At 49.4% G+C, this 21,301-nt stretch overlaps 6 protein-coding genes across 6 annotated transcripts; 3 read left to right on the top strand and 3 right to left on the bottom strand.

Annotated features, from left to right (window-relative positions):
• Positions 1 to 832: 832 nt before the first annotated feature.
• GLRG_11032 (uncharacterized protein) lies at positions 833 to 2,677 on the bottom strand (the record flags this gene model as incomplete). The annotated part of the gene is made up of 3 exons (XM_008101753.1): positions 833 to 1,923; positions 1,973 to 2,487; positions 2,547 to 2,677. 3 exons carry the CDS (start codon positions 2,675 to 2,677, stop codon positions 833 to 835), a joined length of 1,737 nt encoding a protein of 578 aa, XP_008099944.1.
• Positions 2,678 to 6,689: 4,012 nt separating this feature from the next.
• On the bottom strand, positions 6,690 to 7,391 carry GLRG_11031 (uncharacterized protein; the record flags this gene model as incomplete). Its single annotated transcript, XM_008101752.1, has 1 exon — positions 6,690 to 7,391. The coding sequence occupies one exon, from the start codon at positions 7,389 to 7,391 to the stop codon at positions 6,690 to 6,692; it is 702 nt and encodes a 233-aa protein (XP_008099943.1).
• Positions 7,392 to 9,756: 2,365 nt separating this feature from the next.
• On the top strand, positions 9,757 to 11,959 carry GLRG_11030 (uncharacterized protein; the record flags this gene model as incomplete). Its single annotated transcript, XM_008101751.1, has 4 exons — positions 9,757 to 9,864; positions 9,972 to 10,563; positions 10,622 to 10,705; positions 10,785 to 11,959. The coding sequence occupies 4 exons, from the start codon at positions 9,757 to 9,759 to the stop codon at positions 11,957 to 11,959; spliced, it is 1,959 nt and encodes a 652-aa protein (XP_008099942.1).
• A 1,295-nt stretch (positions 11,960 to 13,254) lies between these two features.
• GLRG_11029 (alpha-L-fucosidase) lies at positions 13,255 to 15,549 on the top strand (the record flags this gene model as incomplete). The annotated part of the gene is made up of 1 exon (XM_008101750.1): positions 13,255 to 15,549. One exon carries the CDS (start codon positions 13,255 to 13,257, stop codon positions 15,547 to 15,549), a length of 2,295 nt encoding a protein of 764 aa, XP_008099941.1.
• Positions 15,550 to 15,977: 428 nt separating this feature from the next.
• On the bottom strand, positions 15,978 to 17,938 carry GLRG_11028 (cytochrome P450; the record flags this gene model as incomplete). The annotated part of the gene is made up of 8 exons (XM_008101749.1): positions 15,978 to 16,022; positions 16,079 to 16,476; positions 16,525 to 16,691; positions 16,742 to 17,249; positions 17,306 to 17,390; positions 17,452 to 17,543; positions 17,602 to 17,638; positions 17,696 to 17,938. The coding sequence occupies 8 exons, from the start codon at positions 17,936 to 17,938 to the stop codon at positions 15,978 to 15,980; spliced, it is 1,575 nt and encodes a 524-aa protein (XP_008099940.1).
• Positions 17,939 to 19,876: 1,938 nt separating this feature from the next.
• Positions 19,877 to 21,074, top strand: GLRG_11027 (zinc-binding dehydrogenase; the record flags this gene model as incomplete). The annotated part of the gene is made up of 2 exons (XM_008101748.1): positions 19,877 to 20,090; positions 20,161 to 21,074. The coding sequence occupies 2 exons, from the start codon at positions 19,877 to 19,879 to the stop codon at positions 21,072 to 21,074; spliced, it is 1,128 nt and encodes a 375-aa protein (XP_008099939.1).
• Between the last annotated feature and the right edge of the window lie 227 nt (positions 21,075 to 21,301).

Genomic DNA, 21,301 nt, shown 5'->3' with positions numbered 1-21,301 from the left:
GACGAAGAGGGATCGCGAAGGGAACAACAAGCCTTCCTGGCACTATATTACTACTTGCCTGACGCATTCTGCATATATGGGTCGGTAACTGCGCTTGGAGCCAAGTCCTATCCGTTTATTTATGCGAAACTCCTCCATCGACCTACCAGTTGGCAGTTGCTTATCAACTTTAACGTACTGCACGTCCTCGATTATCAGGCGCTATATCTACAACATAAATATATTCTGAATGAGTCGTAATAAACCGCCTTGATTTTCGACTGGTAACGTATACGGCGAACCTAAAATGTTGAATGCCTCAACCGGATACCCGGTATACATGATTTCATGCCCTGCCCTACCTATGAGACCAACAACTCCATCACAATCAAGCTTCATAGTTTGTAATAGCAAGAGTGGAACGATACTTAATACTGATGTACTTGACTTTGCAGCCTAGGTACTATAGCGATACCCCCTCTCAGTGTTCTAGTCATGTCAGAAAGACTTGTACTTGAATCTCTTAGGTACATCTCGCTGAAGTTTAGGTCACCTATCCCTGCTTTAATGTTGACAATGAGGTCCTTTGTGTACTCAGTACCTAGATTAGCGCCCGACTCAGCTACGTTATCCCAAGAGGACTTCTTTGGGGAGACCAAAATGTACAGTGCCGTGTCGATATAATGATGCCATTTATCGTCTCTGGAAACAGAGATGGCGGGCCAACTCATTGCTATTGAGCTATTTGCGATTTGGGACTTCAGAAGGGTATGACTATCTGTCGGTAGGGGAAGGCCTGAATGTATTGCAGGAATCCAGCACGGACACACGATCCCCTGAAGAGAATATTTGATCACAATAGATCAACGACCATGACAGAAGTCTGAAGTCCGAGCAATCCTTCCGTTGCGACCAAGCCATCGTCACCCAGCTTCCAAACAACGTTCCCCCAAAGAACCTTGACGACTTTGTCAACCTCGACACTCTTCGGAAGTACGACTCTAATCTCTCCCTGGATCCCCTCATAGCCGAGGCTCACAACACTGATCAAAGCCTGCCCTTTTTTGCTGTCCACCCACACGGCGGCGTCGACCCTGTTAGCCCCCTCGACCACAAGATCCTGCGTTCTCTTGGTTCCCAGCAAAAACCCGACCGCCGTCTCATCCGTGAACAGCCCAGCCAAGCTGCTCGTCACACTCTCCAACTCATCCGTAGCCGGGTAATTCCACATAACGATGCCCTTCGCACCGTGGTTTACCGACAAGAGCGTCATCACGACCTCCTCATCCGCCGTCGGGTACCGCGCCCAAAATGTCTCGTTGCCGAATGCCTGCGGGGCGAACCACTGTGTCTTTTGCCATCCTAGTATCTCATCACGACGATAAAACTCGTCCAGCCGTACCGATATGTCCTCGAACTTGCCCTCACAATCGTCGCACCCGCAGCAACCGTATGTGGCATTGCACTCCGTGCCGTAGACCGTCGAGAATGTTGCATTAATGGCCACTGGATAAACGTCACTCATGACAATATCAGCGCCAGCGGCATACTCCGCGTAGTGGAAGTCCCAGCAGTTTAGAGCGAGGGAGACAGGGTGGTAAGGGTCAATGGCTTTGATTTGCTCGTAGGCAAGCCCGGTCGAATTGGCGGGGTTTGCTTTACCGTCGGCTTCATCGCTCTGATACCACAGCAGAATGGACGGATGGGTTCTCAAACGAGTGACTTGGTCAATCATGTTTGTGAGGTTGGGCCAGGTCCATAGGACGTCATAACGAAGATAGAGGCCTAGCTCATCGGCGCGCTGTAGATACGGCTCAAATTCGTCCCAAGGGAATGGGATCTCACCGAGGCTTCCTGTAGGAACAATGTGGATGACATTATATCCCATGGCGGCAAACTCGTTGAGTGTATCGACGCTGTCGTTCCAATAAAGAGTCCATTGTGCTGCAGACAGTCAGCGAAGTGTCCAGGGAAACGAAAAGGGCATTCTCACTGTAGTAAGTGTACGCAAAGATGACATCCCATTGTGCTTCCTTTCCTCGCTGTGCCAAGAGTCCACCATAAAGATTATCGATGCGGGCTACGCTGCCGTAATCTTCCGGATAAGGCAGGTAAGAGAACTCGGTCCAGGCCTCGTAGACATGTGTCGAGTCTAGCCTTGCGCGGATTGTGATGTTGTAGGCCGCCATACGGGGGACCAAGGAACCTACTGCGAGAGACACCTCATTGTCTCGCGACTCAAGAGCAATCTCTAGTGTTGTGAGCACTTCGTTTCCAAGAGATATTTCAATGGCCAAGGGATTCGGCGACGAAATCGAAGAGGTTTGTCCAAGCCCAAGAGGAAGTGGTGATCCGACCTGTTTTGAGACAGCGGCGTCGATGAGAAGGCTAGCAGTTGAATCGGTTTCCAGGTAGATGCTGAGGCGCGGCCGTACTTTGAGTCGCAACAGAGGGACATCCGAGATGGCAGGCTCAGGAAACCATCCGCCCGGATCAAAGGAGGAATCTCTGTTGAGCGAGATGAGTTAAATCGAGAGCTATCAGCAACATTGGGTGAGATGACCTACGCCGCACGATAGGCCTTGCCACACCATATGTCTACGCCCTCTGGATTGTTGAACCGGACGGCTTGTCCTTGAACAATAGAAAACCACACAACCAAAGTCGCAATGACTTCAGTGATCTTAGAATATGTCATATCGGCCAAAAGACGTCCTCGGCTACCTCTAAAAGCGTCATGGGCGAATTCCCCATGATGCTAAGTGATAGGACTTATATGAGCGGGGATTCAGGCGACTGGCGACCCCCCAGTTCTGGATCGTTGCTTCGAATGCAACCGAGTGGGCCACCGTACTCATGAACCACGCAATGGCTACGAATGACCTGAGGTGCCATTGTTCCCACGAGATTGCCGCTAATTATTATTCAACCATCCATCAATCGACCGAAATGCGCAAGGTGAGGGGGAGATCTCGGCATAAATTATCCGACAGCGACGTTACATCCATTCCAATCTCCAAAGCTCGCGACGTTAAGCTGGGGGGTCAAGAAAGAATCGGGCCCGACTACCCATGTAGAGATAAGCAAGGGTCGTGGGAGTTATCCTTTATCGCAATCACCGTATATCTTACTCCGGTTTTCGGGGTGTATGAGGTTGACGCCATCTAAATTGCTCGTTTTGCAAGGTCTGCATAGTGTTATGAATTAGCTACAGCCTACTCAGCACAGCCCTGAATTTGGCGGAGAAAGAAGTTATGAGCACCATCACCGCCAACAGACCTGTCATCGAATGCTCCGATGAACTCCAGGTTTCGAGAACGTGAAGCCAGTTGTGAATTTACCGGCTGCAAGGGTTGTCTTCCTGGTTTCGGTTGGCACAGTGACTGAGCTATTGAATGATTGAACCATATCACAACAGTCTAAGCTTGACGCTTGAAGTATAGCACGAACATGCTTAACAAAATCTACCACAATATAATCTTTCTGATTGGGGGAACCCAAAACCGCTCTCAAAGGTGACCGGCATAGTGCTCGTACTCTTATCAAGTTACGGAAATCCGTCTCATACTTGCACCCTCTTCCCCATTAGATCGACTATCACTAATGAAAGTTTGCCTATTCTGAGCACTTTACCCAAACCTCCTGCCCCAAACAGCTGAGCGGGAACTTGACAGGTGGTGTAAAATTCTAGCAACCTCTCGAGCTTTCTCGCGTACATGGTAGACTGAAGCATTTCCATAATAGCCCGATGAAGGTCTGGTATTGTCGCGTACTCATAGTTTGATTATGAGCAATAGTGCACTGGGCCCTGCGCGTGAAATCGAAGGGGGTAAATCAAACCAAAAGCACCCTTGATTAAGTTGAGTCACACGGAATTGATGAACTTAGCCACTATATACAGCTATCCATGCTATCCATGCTGTTAACATTAACTATATACGGTAGCTCTCTCAGAAAGCGTGCTACTTCGATCGTATTCTATCACTGTTTTGATATGGGAGTTCGACTCTAGGTGCTGCTGCACTGAGTACGAAAATGTTTGGAGAAAGCCCACTAGAAAGATTGCCCTACACTCAATCTAAGTAACTAGTTTTCTGGATATACATTATATTAAATTGGACTGTTACTAGGCACAGCTACGTTCCTATTGCGAGTGACTCACTCGCCATAGGCATATCCTGCGTGTTGGTTCTGGTCAACAACTTGTACACCCAAGTCTTCGGCAAGAGCTCCCGATGCTCAGGTACATAAAACTCTCAGGTCATCTCTACTAATATGAGCCAATGGTTCTAGAACACCATGTTGGCGATCCTAAGAGCGGACTCGGGATCATCGTAACACATGTGTTTGTACACAGTGCTTTTTTTGAACAGAAGCACACATCATAGTCTATCTATATTGCACACATAAGTACATAAACCGATGAGCTTTTAGTCATGATGGTTTCAGAGCCATGGGAAGATGACACTTGGTGTTTGTCTTCACTGAATGTACTCCAAAGCAACTACAATAAGAGCTGGTTCACTCCATTCTTCTCAAAAATACAAATATATCTCTCTAAGAAACTGCTGGAACAGGTTTGATGATCATCGCGTGACAGAAGCAGTTCTGACACCCGATTTTCCACACGGACACAAGCGATAGAGGACCAAGCAGTCGATTGCCAAGGCATTCGAGCTAAATTTGATCACTTTTTCTCCGTTGGAAATAACAGCTGAAGCGCAATGAAACTTCGAGTTGATTCTGAGTTGAAGATCTCATCGCGCCAACGGCCTCAGCCTCAGCCTGTGAAATGGTGGTCAAGAAGGTGTAAGTCAGAAAATCTAAGCTTGGACACGTGAAGCTTGTGTCATTCGAAGAAACGTCCCAATCTGATGAAATGGAGTGGCATCTCGCTTCCTGTCATTCCAGACTTAATATCTGCGGTTTCACTATTGAGCTTTCGACGCATGTTTCAGAAATCTGACAAAACTAATGCTTCGATACCCCGGGGTAACATCTGACAGAGCATCAGAGATGCTGATGCATGTTGATACGATGCTATATTTTTTCTAGTTCATTTCAGACAAAGTTGTAAGGTGGCGCAGGATGGAAGCTTAGGCTAAAGAAGTTGGACGATAGCAGCACGGGAGAGATAAGCTGATGATGCCATTGCAACATGATCCCACCCGGTAGTGAAACCAATATGTCACGATTAGATTGGTAGTCTTGAACATAAACCCGATCCTTCCGTTGCTTACTGAGTTCGGATTGTAATGTTTGAAGTTGCAGATCTTTTTAAGTTTCTAGGCTCCTGACTTGTGCGGAGCTCGCACCTTAATCAACCGAGAAACAACGGCAAATGTTAATTTGGCGATGTTCGGCTCACCTATACCGTGGCTAATTGTGTGTTAGGACTCGTTACAGCTGTGTGGCTCAATCCTCATATGGTAAGTACACCGATGAGCCGTGTATCTCCATTATTGGCCGCGGGACATCATCGGAACGGACGGGAACATGGTCCACCTTATAGACTATAAGCCTAGCCGGCGAGCCGGCCACCCATATCCCACAGATTTCTATACCGGAACCCTTGCCCAGTGAAACCTGGATTTGATCTGCAGTTTCTGTACCCTATCACGCACTTTACTCTCGCCCTCGGAGGCGGAACCACCCAAGCGGGCTGCGTTGCGCCGTTTTGCCGAAGAAGTAAGTCAACAGCTAAATTTCTATTTTGATTCAGCAGCGTCCGGCAGGGGAGTGAAAAAGAAGCCGAAACAAATTCCGAAGAGTAACGAGCTGCGAATGGTGCTCGAAGGCATTGTCGGTGCTGCCCTCCATGAGGATGACTTGGCTGACAGGAGTAAGCTCTTGCAGCCTAGCCAAAATGGCGCGACCAACAATCAGGCGGTACATGCTGAGAAATTAAACCAATAGGAACCTGGATACTGAAGAGATGCTGGCTACAGGCCGCTCCCGAACTTTTTCAATCTTTAATCGAGAATGAACATGGTTCTCATATCCCCGTCCGGAACTCTGGATGATGATATTGGGCTAATTAGACGAGGAAGCCAGTCGCACCTCGGAGCACGACACGGGGATGATCTGCGAATGAGACGGCGGATTCCGCCGAGCGATCAAAGCGCGTGACGTACAGGATCCCTGAACCTAGAAATTCAGTCTCAACGTTTCGTTTTGGATTTTCCAAACGCCCCAGGGACGATTATAGATTTCGGCCAGTTTCGGATGCAGAGTAAACGAGTGTTATCCAATTATGTACCGGCCTACTACATACTACAGCATTCAATAGGAATTTCAATGACAACAGTAAGAAGGTTCCCTACCCCAGTGTCCTTGTAAGAGAAATGGGATGACATGTTACAAAGAATGATTCTCATGCCAATAACAACAAGGACCAAACATTGATGAACTAAAATCCACTCCATATGCACAATGACCAACCATCGGCGACTACAAGTCTCGACTCAAAGTGAAGTCGCACGGTAGCTGACAACGAGAAGACACTGACGTTCAGGTTTACAGGGACCTGCCATACATGTAAACACAAGGTTTCTGCCATTCCATCAGCTTCCGTCTCAGTGAGTGGGATACCTGCGGTCGTTGTGGTCAAGTCAGCTGTGAGGATTGGCGGTTGTTGAACTTTGTAAAGAATGAGCTTCCTCTTGGCAAGTCATTGAGTTCAGTTCCGCCGGGACGCTGGGGAATACAGACTAGCGGGCAGGCTGCGGGCTGTTGTTGCCATTCTTCTGGATGTTGTTTCCCTTGCCCTGGTTCTGGTTCTGGTTCTGGTTCTGGTTCTGGTTCTGTTTTCCGGAGTTGTTCCCACCATTTCCATTGCCGCCGTTTCCATTGCCACCGTTTCCATTGCCGCCGTTTCCATTGCCGCCGTTCCCGCCACCGCCTTGAACCGATGAGCATCCCGTAGGACGAATTGAACGTACGTTAGGGGAACCAGCAGCCGCGAAATACTTGTCGATGTTGGGAAGAACATTGACACAACGGTTTTGATTGATGGTGTCGACGTCTTGCTGGGCGGTGGAAGGACCATTCTGGACCATGGACCTTAAAACATCAACGACCTGCTGAAATGTGCCCTGAGTAGCAAGCACATTATTGGCTTGCGAAATCGTCTGCGCTCCTTGGAAAGCGGTATCAAGAACCTTCTTGTGATTCAGCTCGTCAAGTTCGGCGTTGAGAGCGATCGTAGCTTGCTTGGTAAATTCTGAGCCGGTGAACGTTGTCGCAGTGTTAAGAAAATTGGAGACTTTCCCCGTATCTTGTCTCCAGGCCGCGACGGCGTTCGAGATCTGGGACGCAGAGACACCATTGCGTCCATCGGCCGTAGCTGGTAAGGCCAGACCAAGAGCAGGAAGGTAAGTGAAAAGGAAGAAAAAAATGTATGGAGACTGCATTATGGTTACGTTGTCAATGAGATTGATAAAGAGACTAGCTCGTGGATTGTGAGGTATAACAATCCTAAAGAATGGTATAATAAAACCACAAGGGGATGATTTTGTAAGGATGCAAGATTTCTTTAAGGATAGTGGTGATATGGGGGGCCTTGCAAAGGCGTTGGACCGTCTGTTCAGATAGAATGGGATGGAAGAGAAAGAAAGCACAATTAATATCAGAGAGCGTTCATCGGTTTACAAATATCGGCCTGATGGAAGGGACGATGGAATACTTATATTAAATGGGTATCTGGAGAAGGTACAAGGTGACTGAAGGCGGGGAAGTTTGACACCCTTTGGGCGAAAAATTAACATTAGCCGGAAGGGTCTCCCAGGATAAGGGCCGTTTAGGAGACCAGACCTAACACGACTGGAGGGGTCGAGATGGATACGTTCGACGCACTTTAGACGTCATGGTCAACAACATACTGTGTATGTTGCAAGAGCAAGGCGTAAGTAACAAGCAAAGCATAGGATGACAACATATTAGCCGCATTAAGAGTAGTTACAATAAAAGAGGGAGATCAGTGATTCGGGTTGTGAAGAGACGAAACAAGCGGATGAAAAGGGGTCAAAGTGTTTGTCACGCAAGGATCAGCTGGCGTGACCTGAAAAGTTATGTGTAGAGGTAAGGCCACTTGAGCAAGGCAGAATGTGAAGAGTGTGAGTCGAATAAGTTCAGGGCCCAATTGAAGTATAAGGTAACTTCGCGGCTATACCAGATACAAACTTCAAACGACACGAATCGTTTGCTTCATGGAAAACAGCCTATCAGCCATCAAGACATTGAGCGATGTATCCCAGAACAGAACGACCGAGTCAGAACTATAGAAAAAACAGCCTTGGTTTAGAAACGCAAAAAAAGCACTTGGTGGCTGTCATCTGTATCATGCGGGATGGTGTGATGCAAACTATTACTTAGCAGCATCCAAACTTGATCTATTGACACGATCTTTGAACTTGGGGCCACTGAAGTACCGTCATTTCAATTACAAGTGCCTCGGGAACCGGATAATGACAACTAGATAAGACTAACGAAAGCAAAGAGAAAATTTCGATTCTTCAAGAAGGAAGAGGTTGCATCAACCATATTGTCGTGTCGGTTGCATAGATACAAACGGTGCAGAGGTGACTACGAATGCCTGGAGAATGTGTGGAGAACAAACATAAGCTAGTTGCTATGTCAAAGCTTTTTTGATAACTGTATTACAGTTGCGAGAGGGTGGGGAAGAGAAGGGGGGCACAAGGAAACATGTGGACTTGTTGAATGCTGTGCGTGGCCAGACGGAATAGGCGTAGAAGAGGTTATCCAAAAGGCCGAGGGAGGCTATAACAAAGAGACACAAGGTTGGGTGGGGTGCAGAAAAAGCAGCCATGAGGCCAAGTCTCCATCATCCGTCAAGCGGCAACCCATGTTCGAGTAAGCTGTGATGAAACATAAACGCTTCTCGCCGGCAATCGAGGAAACATCCGAATAGAAGGACGGGGTCCCCAGGATCTACGGCTCTTATGAATCCTGACACCCCTCTCTGATTCTCCGACGTGATCTCAGGGTCTAGGAGAAGGGGCGCAGTCTTGGACTCTTGCATAAGGCGCGGTCACCCCCCCCTCCTCCCCGCCCGGCCTCGTCCGATTAAACTCTATATGCCCGAGCTCGAAACATCGAAACGTGTCTCGTATCAGCCGAATCCGAGCAGCCCTACCTTGTCCTACTTCTTGCCCCCCTCCCCATCCAAGACAGGATGACGACAGCTCTTTGTGGCAATGCTTGCTCCTTGCGCCTACATTCAGGCGTCCGAAGGCCTTCAGTAGTCGGAAGTTCCAAGGTCCGATGGTTAAGCCCGATGCCACCTCAGACCTATTTTCAGCCAAGGTGCATCGGTATCAACAGACCGGGGATTCTGCGGCCGGATGATATTGGGAGCGGTGTCTTGCAGATATTCTCCTACCACAGCCAATTCCAAACAGCGCATCCGATTCGAGGGTCGAGCTCTTTTCGGCTGAGCTCTGTCTTTCCGTATCCGACCACCACATCAAAGTATCATGTCCGTCAACCACCATGTGGCGTCGTTGCCGTCATCTCCTCCGGTCCGCCCTGCCATATATCCAAGGCGTAGCCGCGTTCTCTCCATTCCTGTGGCATTAACTTTACACGACCCCTCGTTAGACTGTTGATATCCCTCGATTTGGTTTTTCACTTCTACACAAAAATCATTCCCCTAGGACCCGTGGGTTTAGTAACGGTGTCTCTCTTTCCCTTACCATTTGTTTTTTTTACTTCTTTCTTATAGTTTGCCTGAGCAACCCTGGCGGTTGACCCTTCGTAATGGCTCTAACGAAGCTTTCTCAGCTTGCTTTGCTACTCTCTGGATTTGTTACAGTAAGAGGGCAACAGAACGCGCTGTTTAATCAGGTTATCAACATCAATGGCGATGTAAGTTATTGATGCCCTAGCATATTGTCTGTTCACAATCGCGGCAGAAATTGGGAAGGGTGTGTGGTAGACACAGCTCGTTCAGGACATACTAACAAGTCTGCCAGATGCAACCCAACACTCTTTTGTTCCCTGATGGCACGAAGATCGAAACGTTCTCCCAGTCACAGCACCAGATCATTGTCAACCAAAACCCTAACCCGCTGTCGGCAAGCCACGTCGTTGGCTCGACGGGTCAGCCCTTCGTTCAGCTCTCGCGCAACTCTCTATCCATCCAGACGAATGGAGCCATCGACCTGGTAGGCGCTCAAATCGAGCTGCCCATTGACCAGGCTATGCTCTCGCAGGCTGGCGTAACCGCTGATAACACCTTTGTCGCAAAGTTGTCGAAAGACCGCCAAGCCTGGATCATAATGGAGGGGCTCAAAAGCGTCAATATCACTGATGCGAATGTCCGTATGGTCAAGCTGAATCAAATTGACGGAGAGTTCGTGGCCGTGGGCCGCCAAACCAGCGAGCTTGGCGCTTCTCTGACTCCCTTCGGTCAGCCCGTGAGCATTATTGGATCCGGTATCCAAGAGGCGGAGTTCCAGGACGGATTTCGGATGTCCATCAAAGCAAGCCAGCCGATGAGCATTCGCACGGATGTGGTCAATGGTATTAGCCCTGAAATGGTGACCAACGGCGTCATGTCTATTAGTGAGTGTCCAGACAATCTCCCGTTTGTCGATAGAATGCCGCACTAACAATATGGTAGACAACTACCGGTACCTCGTTACCAGCAATCTTGCCGGTGTTGTTCCCAGCCTCAACAGTATGACCGCCGTGGTTCAGATACCGCGTAAGTTTTCCTCCCCCACGGGATGAAATGAAGTTTGTCGGTATTTGAGAATAGCACTGACCGTGTTTTGAAACATTAGTCAATGTCGAGCGACTCATGGCCATGGCTTTGCGCGCAGGTGCTCAGCCGCAGTCTTCAATCACACTGGGCATCGCTCAACGCCCGGTTCTCCAGAACCCTGGCGGTGCGACTAGTAGATTGCAGTCTCCTCGCTTCAAGCGTCAAGCGGGCAACAACACGGTTGGCTCGCAGCCTTCAGCAAACGGCCCTGGTAATACTAGTGGCAACGGCGCAGGAACCGCTATCGGTAATTCTCCCGCCGTCGCGCCACCTCCCGCTGGAGGAAACACCCAGCCTCCGGCAACCGGCTCTGGTAATACTACTGGCAACGGCGCAGGAATCGCTACTGGTAACGATCCCGCAGTTGCGCCGTCTCCTGCTGGAGGAAACACTCAACCTCCATCAAACGTTTCTGGTAATACTACTGGCAACGGCGCAGGAACCGCTGTTGGTAATGATCCCGCCGTTGCGCAGCCTCCCGCTGGAGGAAACACTCAGCCGCCTTCTACCTCTCCTCAGACCGGCCAGAATCCTCCTTCAAACGCCAGCCCACCAATCCCTGCGGCGTCACAGCTTCTCCTGGCTCAAACCTTTACTCCAATCAATGCCCAGATTCTCCTAGACAGAGAGAATTCTCGGATAGCCGTTCCAATTAATCAGATTGATGGCGAGTTCATCCTCACCATGACGGTTGCCGGAACTCCCGTCGGCGCCCAGCCTAAGCCCGTTCCCCAGCAGGGACAACCTCAACCAGGTCAGCCCCAGCCTGCTCCTCAGCAAGGACAACCTCAACCGGTTCAGCCCCAACCTGCTCCCCAGCAGGGCCAACCTCAGCTAGGTCAGCCTCAGCAAGGCCAGCCTCAGCAAGGTCAGCCTCAGCAAGGCGGTGGTCTCGTAGAGCCTGCCCCGCCTCAATCAGGTGGCATCATCGCTGCACAGCCTAGTCCCGCTCGCGCTAAAACTTCTGGTAATCAACCGCGTCAAGAGGCAGCGGCCCCGATTCCCGCAGGAGCCTTCGAGATGAAGTTGGCCGACCTGATGACCATGGTTGAGGCAAGGCGCAACGGAGGCATGGCGCCTACATGGGACCTAATGTCCAAGCTTGCTTCGCAGAACAAGCCAGTGCAGAAGGGGTCCGAGACCCCGAGACGGAATTCGTTGCTGATGCGTCGACGTTTGGGCGCGCATTTCTAGGGTGAATCATTTAGGTCAGCATGGCGGATAATGTGGTTGTTTATTTCCTTATTGTACCCTCGTCCGGGTGCCTACAGAGCAAGCTATGATGGACGACTATGAGAATGCAATTCACGCAATAGAAAAAGTTCATCAGTTACCATGCTTCGTAACATCCAAACCTGAGGGCCTTGTCTAACCACTACCGTTGAAGGTGAAGCGGTTGCCAAGATGCGTGAAGGTTATACTCAAGTTAGAGAGCAAAGCTTGTATTATTACGGTGACTATAAACGAAAGTGGGGAAAATGTTTACGAAACGTTTCGACTCCGCTGCCGGCTGAAAGACAGATGCAAATCACTCGCCGCTATGGCAAGGTTCCGCAAGAAACAAACCGTGGTTCTCCATTCAGATGGGGAATCCGTAGATCGCTCCATATTTCTTATTCCAGCGGATAGGTTCAGCGAGTTTAAAATAAAAACCAACATGTGGACTTTTTGCGACCAGTCATGCGTCCCCAACCTCGGCGCGTCTGCTGATCCCCCCCTTACGTTGCCCGCATTTACCTCTGTACTTATAAGCACATACGGCTTTGCTGCGATCACTACGTGTTGCGTAGCCAAATAATTGTATGGACTTTTTGTCTCTTCCTGGATTCTAGTAGTACCCAATGGCCCGTTTGCTCACAAAACCTGTCACTGAACAATGACCGTACCGTGAAAGGTGGGGGTGGGGGCCAAAAGAAGCGATTGCAACGAGACAAGCGCATGATAGAACAGAATAGCCGATTTCGGCATCGATCCATTAGAGTGCGACAAGGTCTCTCGGAGAAGTGCCCGATCACTAAACATTGGAACCTGGACCCCTGTCTTAATGATGTCCGGGGAAGTGGTGCTATCAAGATTCTACCATCTTATCAGCTGTACCCCTCACTGTCAACCAGCCCCTCAGATATTGATGGTAGCATGAATAGTGGGCATTGGGTCTGAATGTTACCGTCCCATTTGGATGAGATAGTAGCGACATCTTAGGCGAACTGGGGAGATGGTTCATGGAAAAGTTGGATCGTCCAAATCCCCGCCGCTCCATCGCGCCGTTAATAGTTAAGGATCGCGGGCTCCTCTGCCCATTAAAGCGCAGAGGTCAGGTGTTTCGGGCCTCGGAAAACCACAACCTTCAGAATGAAAGGTTTCAGTAAATTCAGCTCTCTCTCGGTGCTGTGTTTGACCGGGATTGCGCTCGGGGAAGTGAGCAACTCGTCTTCCCATGGAGTGAGCATCCCAGCGATTGGAAGCCTCATTGAACTCTATTGACATCAATGCAACAGATTTCCGTTCCACTTGATCTGATCCCTCTCTTCAACAATAAAGGGTTCGGAACTCGACCTGGAGAGGCATCATTCGACGCACTCAACCAGTCGTTCCCTGAGCCCACGGTTGGCCCAGAGTTCGTCTCTCCTGACACAGGAATCCATTACAGTTTCCCTGGCTACACCGGTCCCGCGGAACCCGATAATCTGATCTGTAATGGTCAAAAAGTCACCGTCCCTCCGGCTACCTACTTTTCGGCCTCCTTCCTCGTCGCTGGAGACGTGGAGGGTTCGACAGTCAGCGGCAATGTCTCCTTTGTCTACTCCGACAACACAACGTCAGAATTTGAGCTCCGCACACTCAATTGGTTCAGTTTCTTGACCATCAATCGCGGCGAGATCATTTTCCCGAGTAGATATACGGCCAATGGCTCTGACTTTAACAGCTCACATATTTTCGAGCGTACCACGGCTCTGCCACCGGGGAAGAAGCTGAGCTCTATCATCCTGCCAGTGAAGAACAATGCCACCGAGGGCCGGCTTCATGTCTTTGCTGTTTCCTTGTGGCAGCAATCACCGGATGTTGGCGTGCAGTCAGTCCGGCCAACGCAGAAGTGGATGGGCAATGATACACAAATAGTGGAGGTCACCATCAACAATGCCGGGTCTTCGTGCGTGTCCGGAAATGGTCTCAACTTGACTATCCATGGAGATGGTTTCCACACTGTTAGTCCAGGGCATCTGAAGCGGCTCTGCCCCGGCGACCAAAAGATTGTAGCTGTCGGTGTTAATGGAGCTTCCGACGGTTTCGTTAGTGTCTCCGTAGAGATTAGCAGCGAGGATACCAAAAGGACGACATCGGTTGACAATGTTGAAATTGGCTTGGCTGAGTGGACAGCAGATTCCGACAGTCTTTCGAAGCATGAAAGTCCGGAATGGTTCGACGACGCCAAGTACGGTGTCTTCATCCATTGGGGTCCGTATGCTGTTACTGGCTGGGGAAATTCGACGCCTTACGAAAGCTATTCAGAGTGGTTCTGGTGGTACTCTACCCATCATCCCGAAGGCGATCGCTCCAACTTCTACGGATACCGGCTCGATACTTACGGCCCTGACTGGGCTTATGATGATACCTTTCCGGAGTTCAACGCCTCCAAATTCGATGCCAAAGAGTGGGTTGACTTGTTTGCCGATGCCGGCGCCAAGTACTTTGTTATCACGACGAAGCATCACGATGGGTTTGCTCTCTTTGACGCAGGCAAGACTTCGAACCGTTCCGCAATTCACTATGGTCCCAAGCGTGACCTTCTCAAGGAATTATTTGATGCTGCCGAGACATATCAGCCTTCTTTGAAGCGGGGAACATACTTCTCGCTACCTGAGTGGTTTAACCCAGACTTTGGCCCATACGGTTTCGTCCAGTTCCCGACTCCATCAGCTGTCTCGTGGCCGGGTACGTTGGCCCCAAACCCCTACACAGGCGAACCCGAGCCGTACACCGGACACGTGCCCGTCAATGACTTCATTGTCGATCTCATGGTTCCTCAGATGGAGACTCTGGCATACGACTATGGTACCGATATCATGTGGTGTGACTGCGGCGCCGCCAACGGCACGGCAGGATTCGCGGCAGAGTGGTGGAACAAGGCCCGTGCCGAGGGCCGACAGGTCGCCATTAACTCACGCTGCGGCATTCCAGAGGCGGCGGACTTCGACACTCCCGAATACCAGACCTTTGCGTCTGCTCAGAGCCGCAAGTGGGAGAGCAATCGTGGCATGGACCCATACAGCTACGGATATAACCGGGCAACGAAGCCTGAGGAATACATGAACGCTACCACGATTGTATACTCCCTCGTTGACATGGTGTCAAAGAATGGCAACTTCCTTCTGGACATCGGACCGAGGGCAGATGGGACCATCGTTGAGGCAGAAATGAAAAATCTACGTGAGGCTGGCAAGTGGATCAAGAGCCATGAGGAAGCGATCTTTAACACGACATATTGGTTCGTGCAGAGCGAGATCATTGGAGGGCCAGATGTGAGGTTCACACAGACTGATGATGCATTCTATACCGTGTTCTTGGAGAAGCCACTCTCCATTGACGGCTGGGTGACTATCCAGGCCCCGATTCCCATTCTTCGGGGTGATTCTGTCAGTCTTCTCGGAGTGAACGGTGGCGAGGAGCTCGAATGGGACTTAGATAACTCGGGATCCGAGTGTGAGCTGAAGATCAAGGTGGATGAAGCTTTGATCGAGGAGGACGAGTTCGGTTGGGTCTTCAAAGTCCTCTACAAGGCTTGATTGAGCTCAAGGATATATTACCCATTTGTTTTATGTCTACTTGAGTAAACCAATATGGTAATATCCGCAAATTTCTCAACCATCTTTGGACGCCAGTCCAATCAATATTCACTGACTACTATAAAGAGAAAGTGTGCATGCCATGACGTAGGAAATGAATTCAAACGAGACTCTCAAGCACAAAAGTTCGACACTGCCCATCGTTGAATCATCTGGTTTTCTCTTGGCAGCGACTAGCTCTAGGTAATTGTAACATATTTATGTTGCTCAAATCAACCTGCTCTTCTAATTACTCATGACTGTCTTGATCTTATAGCTGGCGATTTAACTATTCATCTCATACTTGACTAGTATCTCATGCATAGGCTAACATTCTTCGCCATGAAGCACATCCAGAGGTATAGACTCTTCGAGTACTGAGTGATTCACTACAACTTCTTCAGAAGAAGCACTCTATCGGGATCGGGATGAACCTATAGGGCAGAGTTAGGGGGCCAAGTTATTCTCTGTAGGACAGGATATGGCTTACTATTGCTCCAGAAACCAAATTGGGATATCTTTCCTTTACTCCTGCTACGTTCCTTAAATCGTAGTTCAACAGCAGTGTTGCCAGAATCATCTTGATCTCGTTTACGGCAAAGAAGCGACCTGGGCAAGCATGACGTCCATACCCAAAAGTCAGACTAGTCTGACTCACGCTGACGAATTGGGCATTCGCGACCATCTCAACCTGCTTGGATACTGTCTTCTGTTCCGTCTTCGACTGGCGCATCTTATAGAAGCGCAAGGGGTCGAACTTGTCTGCGTCTGGAAAAAATTCATTGTCGTTGTAGATACCGATAACAGGTACCTCGATTATGCAACCCGCGGGAATAACCTGGCCGTTGGAAAGAGTGAATGTCTTGAGGACTTTTCGCTGGAAGGACGCTGTTGACAACGTCAGACAGGAGAATGAAGAGGTTTCAGGAGACTTACAAAATCCCATGGCGTAGTGTCGCATGCATTCCTTGATGAAGCTATCTAGCTTTTTCATATTCTGCATTGCGATATTGGTGAAAACTCCGTTGGCGTCAGCCAAAGCTTGTTGCACATCGTCGCGAAGAACGGGAACGAATTCAGGCATTGATGCTAGCGTGTATAGCCTTGAGTAGTCGAGTCAGTAGGTCGAACAACATAGGAAACCTAGACTTACGTGTTGGTAGCCGTCAGTGACGTAGTGTGAATAGCGGCGAAGCTGATACCCAACTGATATCGGGCAAGCTTCTTGTTGTCCTTGTCGCCAGACTTCTCTTGCGTGTCTATCATCCATTGCAGCATGTCATCGGGCTTCTGATAATCTGGATCTTCAGATGCCTCTCTCCTGGATTTGACAATCGGCTTCAGAAACTCAACTGCCTCGGCAATGCGCTTGTGTACCCTCCTAACCTCAGGCTGCCTTGGCGCTAAAATAGGGCGTATCCATGGCGGTATAGTAGAGACCTTCCGGATTGCCTTCAATAGGTCTACAGTGTAGTTGATAGCTGAATCGATGTAGTCTTCGTTCCGACACAGCTCAGGCCCGACAAAAACGCGGCCAGACGCCATTGCAATAATGCGCATCAATTTGTCCATAATCTTGACCTCGGTCCATCCACTCGATTGTGGTAGCTCGACTCGCATCGCCTCAACAACCTCGTCAGATATGATGGGGTTGAGTCGAACTAAATAGTTGTAAGCAGCAACTTCTTAAATGTAACAGCCGGAAAGGAAAACACACCAAGAGCCGGCGTTAGAGATGTCTTAACTAAACGAGGAAGCATTTCGATATTTGTCTCGACGCCAGTGTATTTCGCTTGTAAGCTCTGTTGATATTTCAGTCTCAGTATCCTTTTTGGAATTCTTCTCTTGTGCTTGAGAACCAACCTCCTCTATAGCTTCATTAAAGCTCAACACGTCATCAGGAAGCCTTTTAAGCTCGTCCATGAACTTCGGGGCCACAACGATATTGGTTGCTTCTGTCAAGAAAAGTCAGCACTAAGCCTCGACATCTTATCTCGTGGATCAGACACTGACTCTTTGTTGAAGTAATCCGGAAAGCCTGCTCCTTGAACTACAGAAGGTGAATCATCAATCCATGGCCTCTCCAAGTCCATACTCATTAACCTACCTTCTTGTATCCGTCCAAATAGAGGTTCTTGGCACCCCCATCCACAAATTTCTTTCTCCTGCTCTCTTGTCCGCCATATTCTGTTCCAACTAGGGGGATTTCTGACAATGCATCGTGCTTGAAGACCGACTGCACAACGAAAGCAAAGGCAAAGGTAAGCAGCACCGTTGCAGCGATAGGCCATCTGTTTGCTGCCTCGATGAGAAGTGTGCTCTCCAGCGGCGTGCCTGCCGTGGCGTTCATGTTTGCATCGAGGAATTTTGGCACTGGTGACCAAATATTTGAAACTTGAAGGGGAAGGTGTGCTTGAGTCGGAGGTTATGTTTTGAAAAAGTACGAGGGGTCTCAGGCTGTAATATACGCCGTTCGTCTCACCCTCCACCATTTGTTTTGTTACCGTAGCATGCGAGTATGAATACCCGAGCCGGAAAGCTCGCTAGGCCATCCTGTTTGCAGGTAGGTCCTCCATACGAGTGCGAAGTGCTGCTGACGAAACACGAACAGTTGGCAGTGCAGCAAGAAGCCGGAGTGTCACAAATTAAGGTAGGACCACCCTACCTAGGCACTTGGGGAGGGGTTGGAAGCGGTGGGCCTCATGCACGCAGCGTCGTTTGCCTATCGCCCATACGGTAACCAACAGATCATAATCCGGGTTAAGTCAGCAGGCAATACAAGCCGTTTGAGCCATGCAGCGGAATCGATCACCATGCAACCAAAACGTCGGGTGTGGGGGTCCCGAAGCGGGAAGAGTGGGACAGGCGGGCTGAACAAAAACTCCGCATCAAGGTTCATCGAGTGAGCCTCACGTGTATCTAAAGCAGCACACCGAGCAATCTGTGCGGGGTAGGTTTCGTACTCGTAAGTCTGATCGTCATGAATTGAGCTGTGCGGCCAGGTGGCGTACTGACACGACATCGGCTATTTCTTTTCTTCGTGTAGCATGGATGCACCCCTAACATTCTATGGAATGAAAGACGGAGCAGTCAATCAAGTTGTTCACCAAATAGTAGTCCCTACACCTATCCTTAGCCCCGGAGGCCTCTCAGCTACTGCTGCTCACGAGAAATCAGAATACCATCATTCTTCTGTGTGCGGGTATCTGGGTCAGTCTCTTGTACTCGATTTCACAAGCACGGGAAAACTCTTCCAGACACGTCATGTGGCGGAAGTATGGGTATTGGAAGGTGTTTCACAACTCTCCATTCCCGACTTCCCGATACTCATCAGTGGTCAAAGCACCAAGCCATGCGGGAAACAAAAGTGACACGGCATTCTAAGGATCAGCAGTAGTGTTCATGACCTTGCTCTGATTAGAAAAAGGGCAAGGTATGCAGCTGCTCTAAGTCGATATGGCTACGTTTCGGTTTATACGGATTGTAACATTCTGGTACCGGGTAAGTTGTGATCGACCAGTTATGAAGTCTAGAACAATTTAACAAATAGGGTAAGGCGTGCCATCAATTGGCAAAATCCTGGTTTATGCGCGAAAGGAGCTTTTGGATATTCTACTACCTAATTAACCCTTACAAATGATATAAAGCCTAACGTTTAGACTCTTTGGGCATTGACAGACTTTTGCGGAACAGAATATACTGATTTTTCTGGATGTTTTGCAAGTTTCCATCGCCAGTGTTCCTCATATTACTAATGGGAACACAGGCCGCTGTTCAACAGTCCCGCAGTGGTCCGTAACCTCTCGATCTCTAAAGGATGTGGCCAACAATCCGAATGGTTTTTTTAGTTGGCAGGTGTGGTCGTTCTGCGGAAACCGTCTCATCTCGTCCCAACGGGCTCGCAACCGGGTATATTACGTGAATTGATTTGCACGACCCACATGGTCTTTCAAGAAAGAAAACGTCTTTTCAAGATGCTCAACTCTTGTGATTAGCTTCGTTTCATCTTATCAAAATATTAGTGGTGATGTTTACCTAGATAAGCAATCGGAGTACGGATACCTCAGTGCCGCAGGCGCCCCCCGCTTATCACCGGTCACAATCCAACCCCGCACCCTATTTCAATTTCTTCTCCAGCACCCAATAAGGAGATAGAATAAATAACACACACCACTAAGCCAATACCTACTTCATCCTACACTTCAGTAGATGTGTTCTTGAAATTACCAATAGTCTTCCGAAAGACCATCCCAGTGAACCCTATAACGACAAACCCAACCTTAACCAAATGGCTTTTACGTCGGAGGCCATCGTTGCCAGAGGCCCTTTCAGCGAAGGGAAATGGGCTATTGAACCGGTAAATCTTCGAGAGCTTCGTGCAGATGAGGTTCTTGTTGAGATTGTTGCCTCTGGCATCTGCCATACAGACTTGCACTGCGGCGACACGGCCGAGGACAAAGGAGTTCCTGGCGTGTATTATCCCAGGGTTCTTGGGCATGAAGGTATAGCGGCAAGCATTGAACAAGCTCGTAGCTCTAATAATAAAGGTTAAGCGCTGACTTCTTTTGCTAGGCTCCGGCTACGTGGTCCGTGTTGGAAGCAGCGTCACAAAGGTCAAGGCCGGCGATGCGGTCTTCCTCTCCTTCTCATACTGTGGATCGTGCCACGTTTGCAAAACCGGACCGCCATCTCACTGCACCAACTTTTTCGAAATCAACTTCATGGGTGAACCTGTCTTCTCTGACGGAATCAGCGGTCGCTTTTTTGGCCAGTCTAGTTTAGCCCACCACACTGTTGTGAGCGATAAGTCCGTTGTCAACGCCAATGGCCTTGGTCTTACTCGTGACGAGCTGAGGATACTGGCACCGCTTGGGTGTGGTCTTCAAACCGGCAGCGGAACTGTCGTCAACGTTGCGAAAGCCGGACCCGAGGACTGCATCACCATCGCGGGCATGGGAGGTGTCGGTTTGGCAGCCGTCATCGCCGCGAAGAACCAAGGGTGCAAGACCATTATTGGAATAGACCGATTGGATTCCCGCCTCGAGCTGGCGAAGTCACTTGGCGCAACGCACATTATCAACACAACCGGGCTAGAGATGGCACAAGTCACGGAGAGGATCAAGGAGGCCGCAGATGGACTAGGAGCAACCATCTGTATCGACACAAGTGCCTACCCGCCACTTCTTAATGCCCAGATCCAAGGAACACGGTACATGGGCAAGATCATTCAGGTTGGAACGGGTATGCCGGAGGCTCATCTCGAGCTTCATATGCAGAGTTTCATGGTCAGCGGGAAGCAGTATTTTGGGGCTATCCAGGGACACGTCAACACGACGGAATACATTCCTCAAATGGTTCGGTGGTGGAGAGACGGAAAGTTTCCTGTTGAGAAGCTTATAAAGGTTTTCCAGTCTGGCGATTTTGGATCGGCTGTAAAAGCTATGAAACGCGGCGATGTGGTTAAGCCCATAATTGCATGGTCATGAGCGGATAGATGGGCAAAATGATAAACATAGCACTACCGGTATTGAATCAGAGGATAAAATGACGATCCATGTCAGCCACTCGACTCAAATTCTTATTGCTTGTCCAGCCACCGTCACAGACTGGAATCTTCTGCGCAGACCCTTTCTCTTAACGCTTTTGACGCAAGCCTCTATCGTAAACGGCACAACGAAGCAATGTCACCATTCCAGTGTTGACCTTGGACAAC

Source organism: Colletotrichum graminicola (assembly GCF_000149035.1).
Source record: "Colletotrichum graminicola M1.001 genomic scaffold supercont1.73, whole genome shotgun sequence".
NCBI classification, from domain to species: Eukaryota; Fungi; Ascomycota; class Sordariomycetes; order Glomerellales; family Glomerellaceae; genus Colletotrichum; species Colletotrichum graminicola.
Note: the sequence above shows the minus strand (reverse complement) of the source record. Positions and strands in the feature narration are given on the sequence as shown.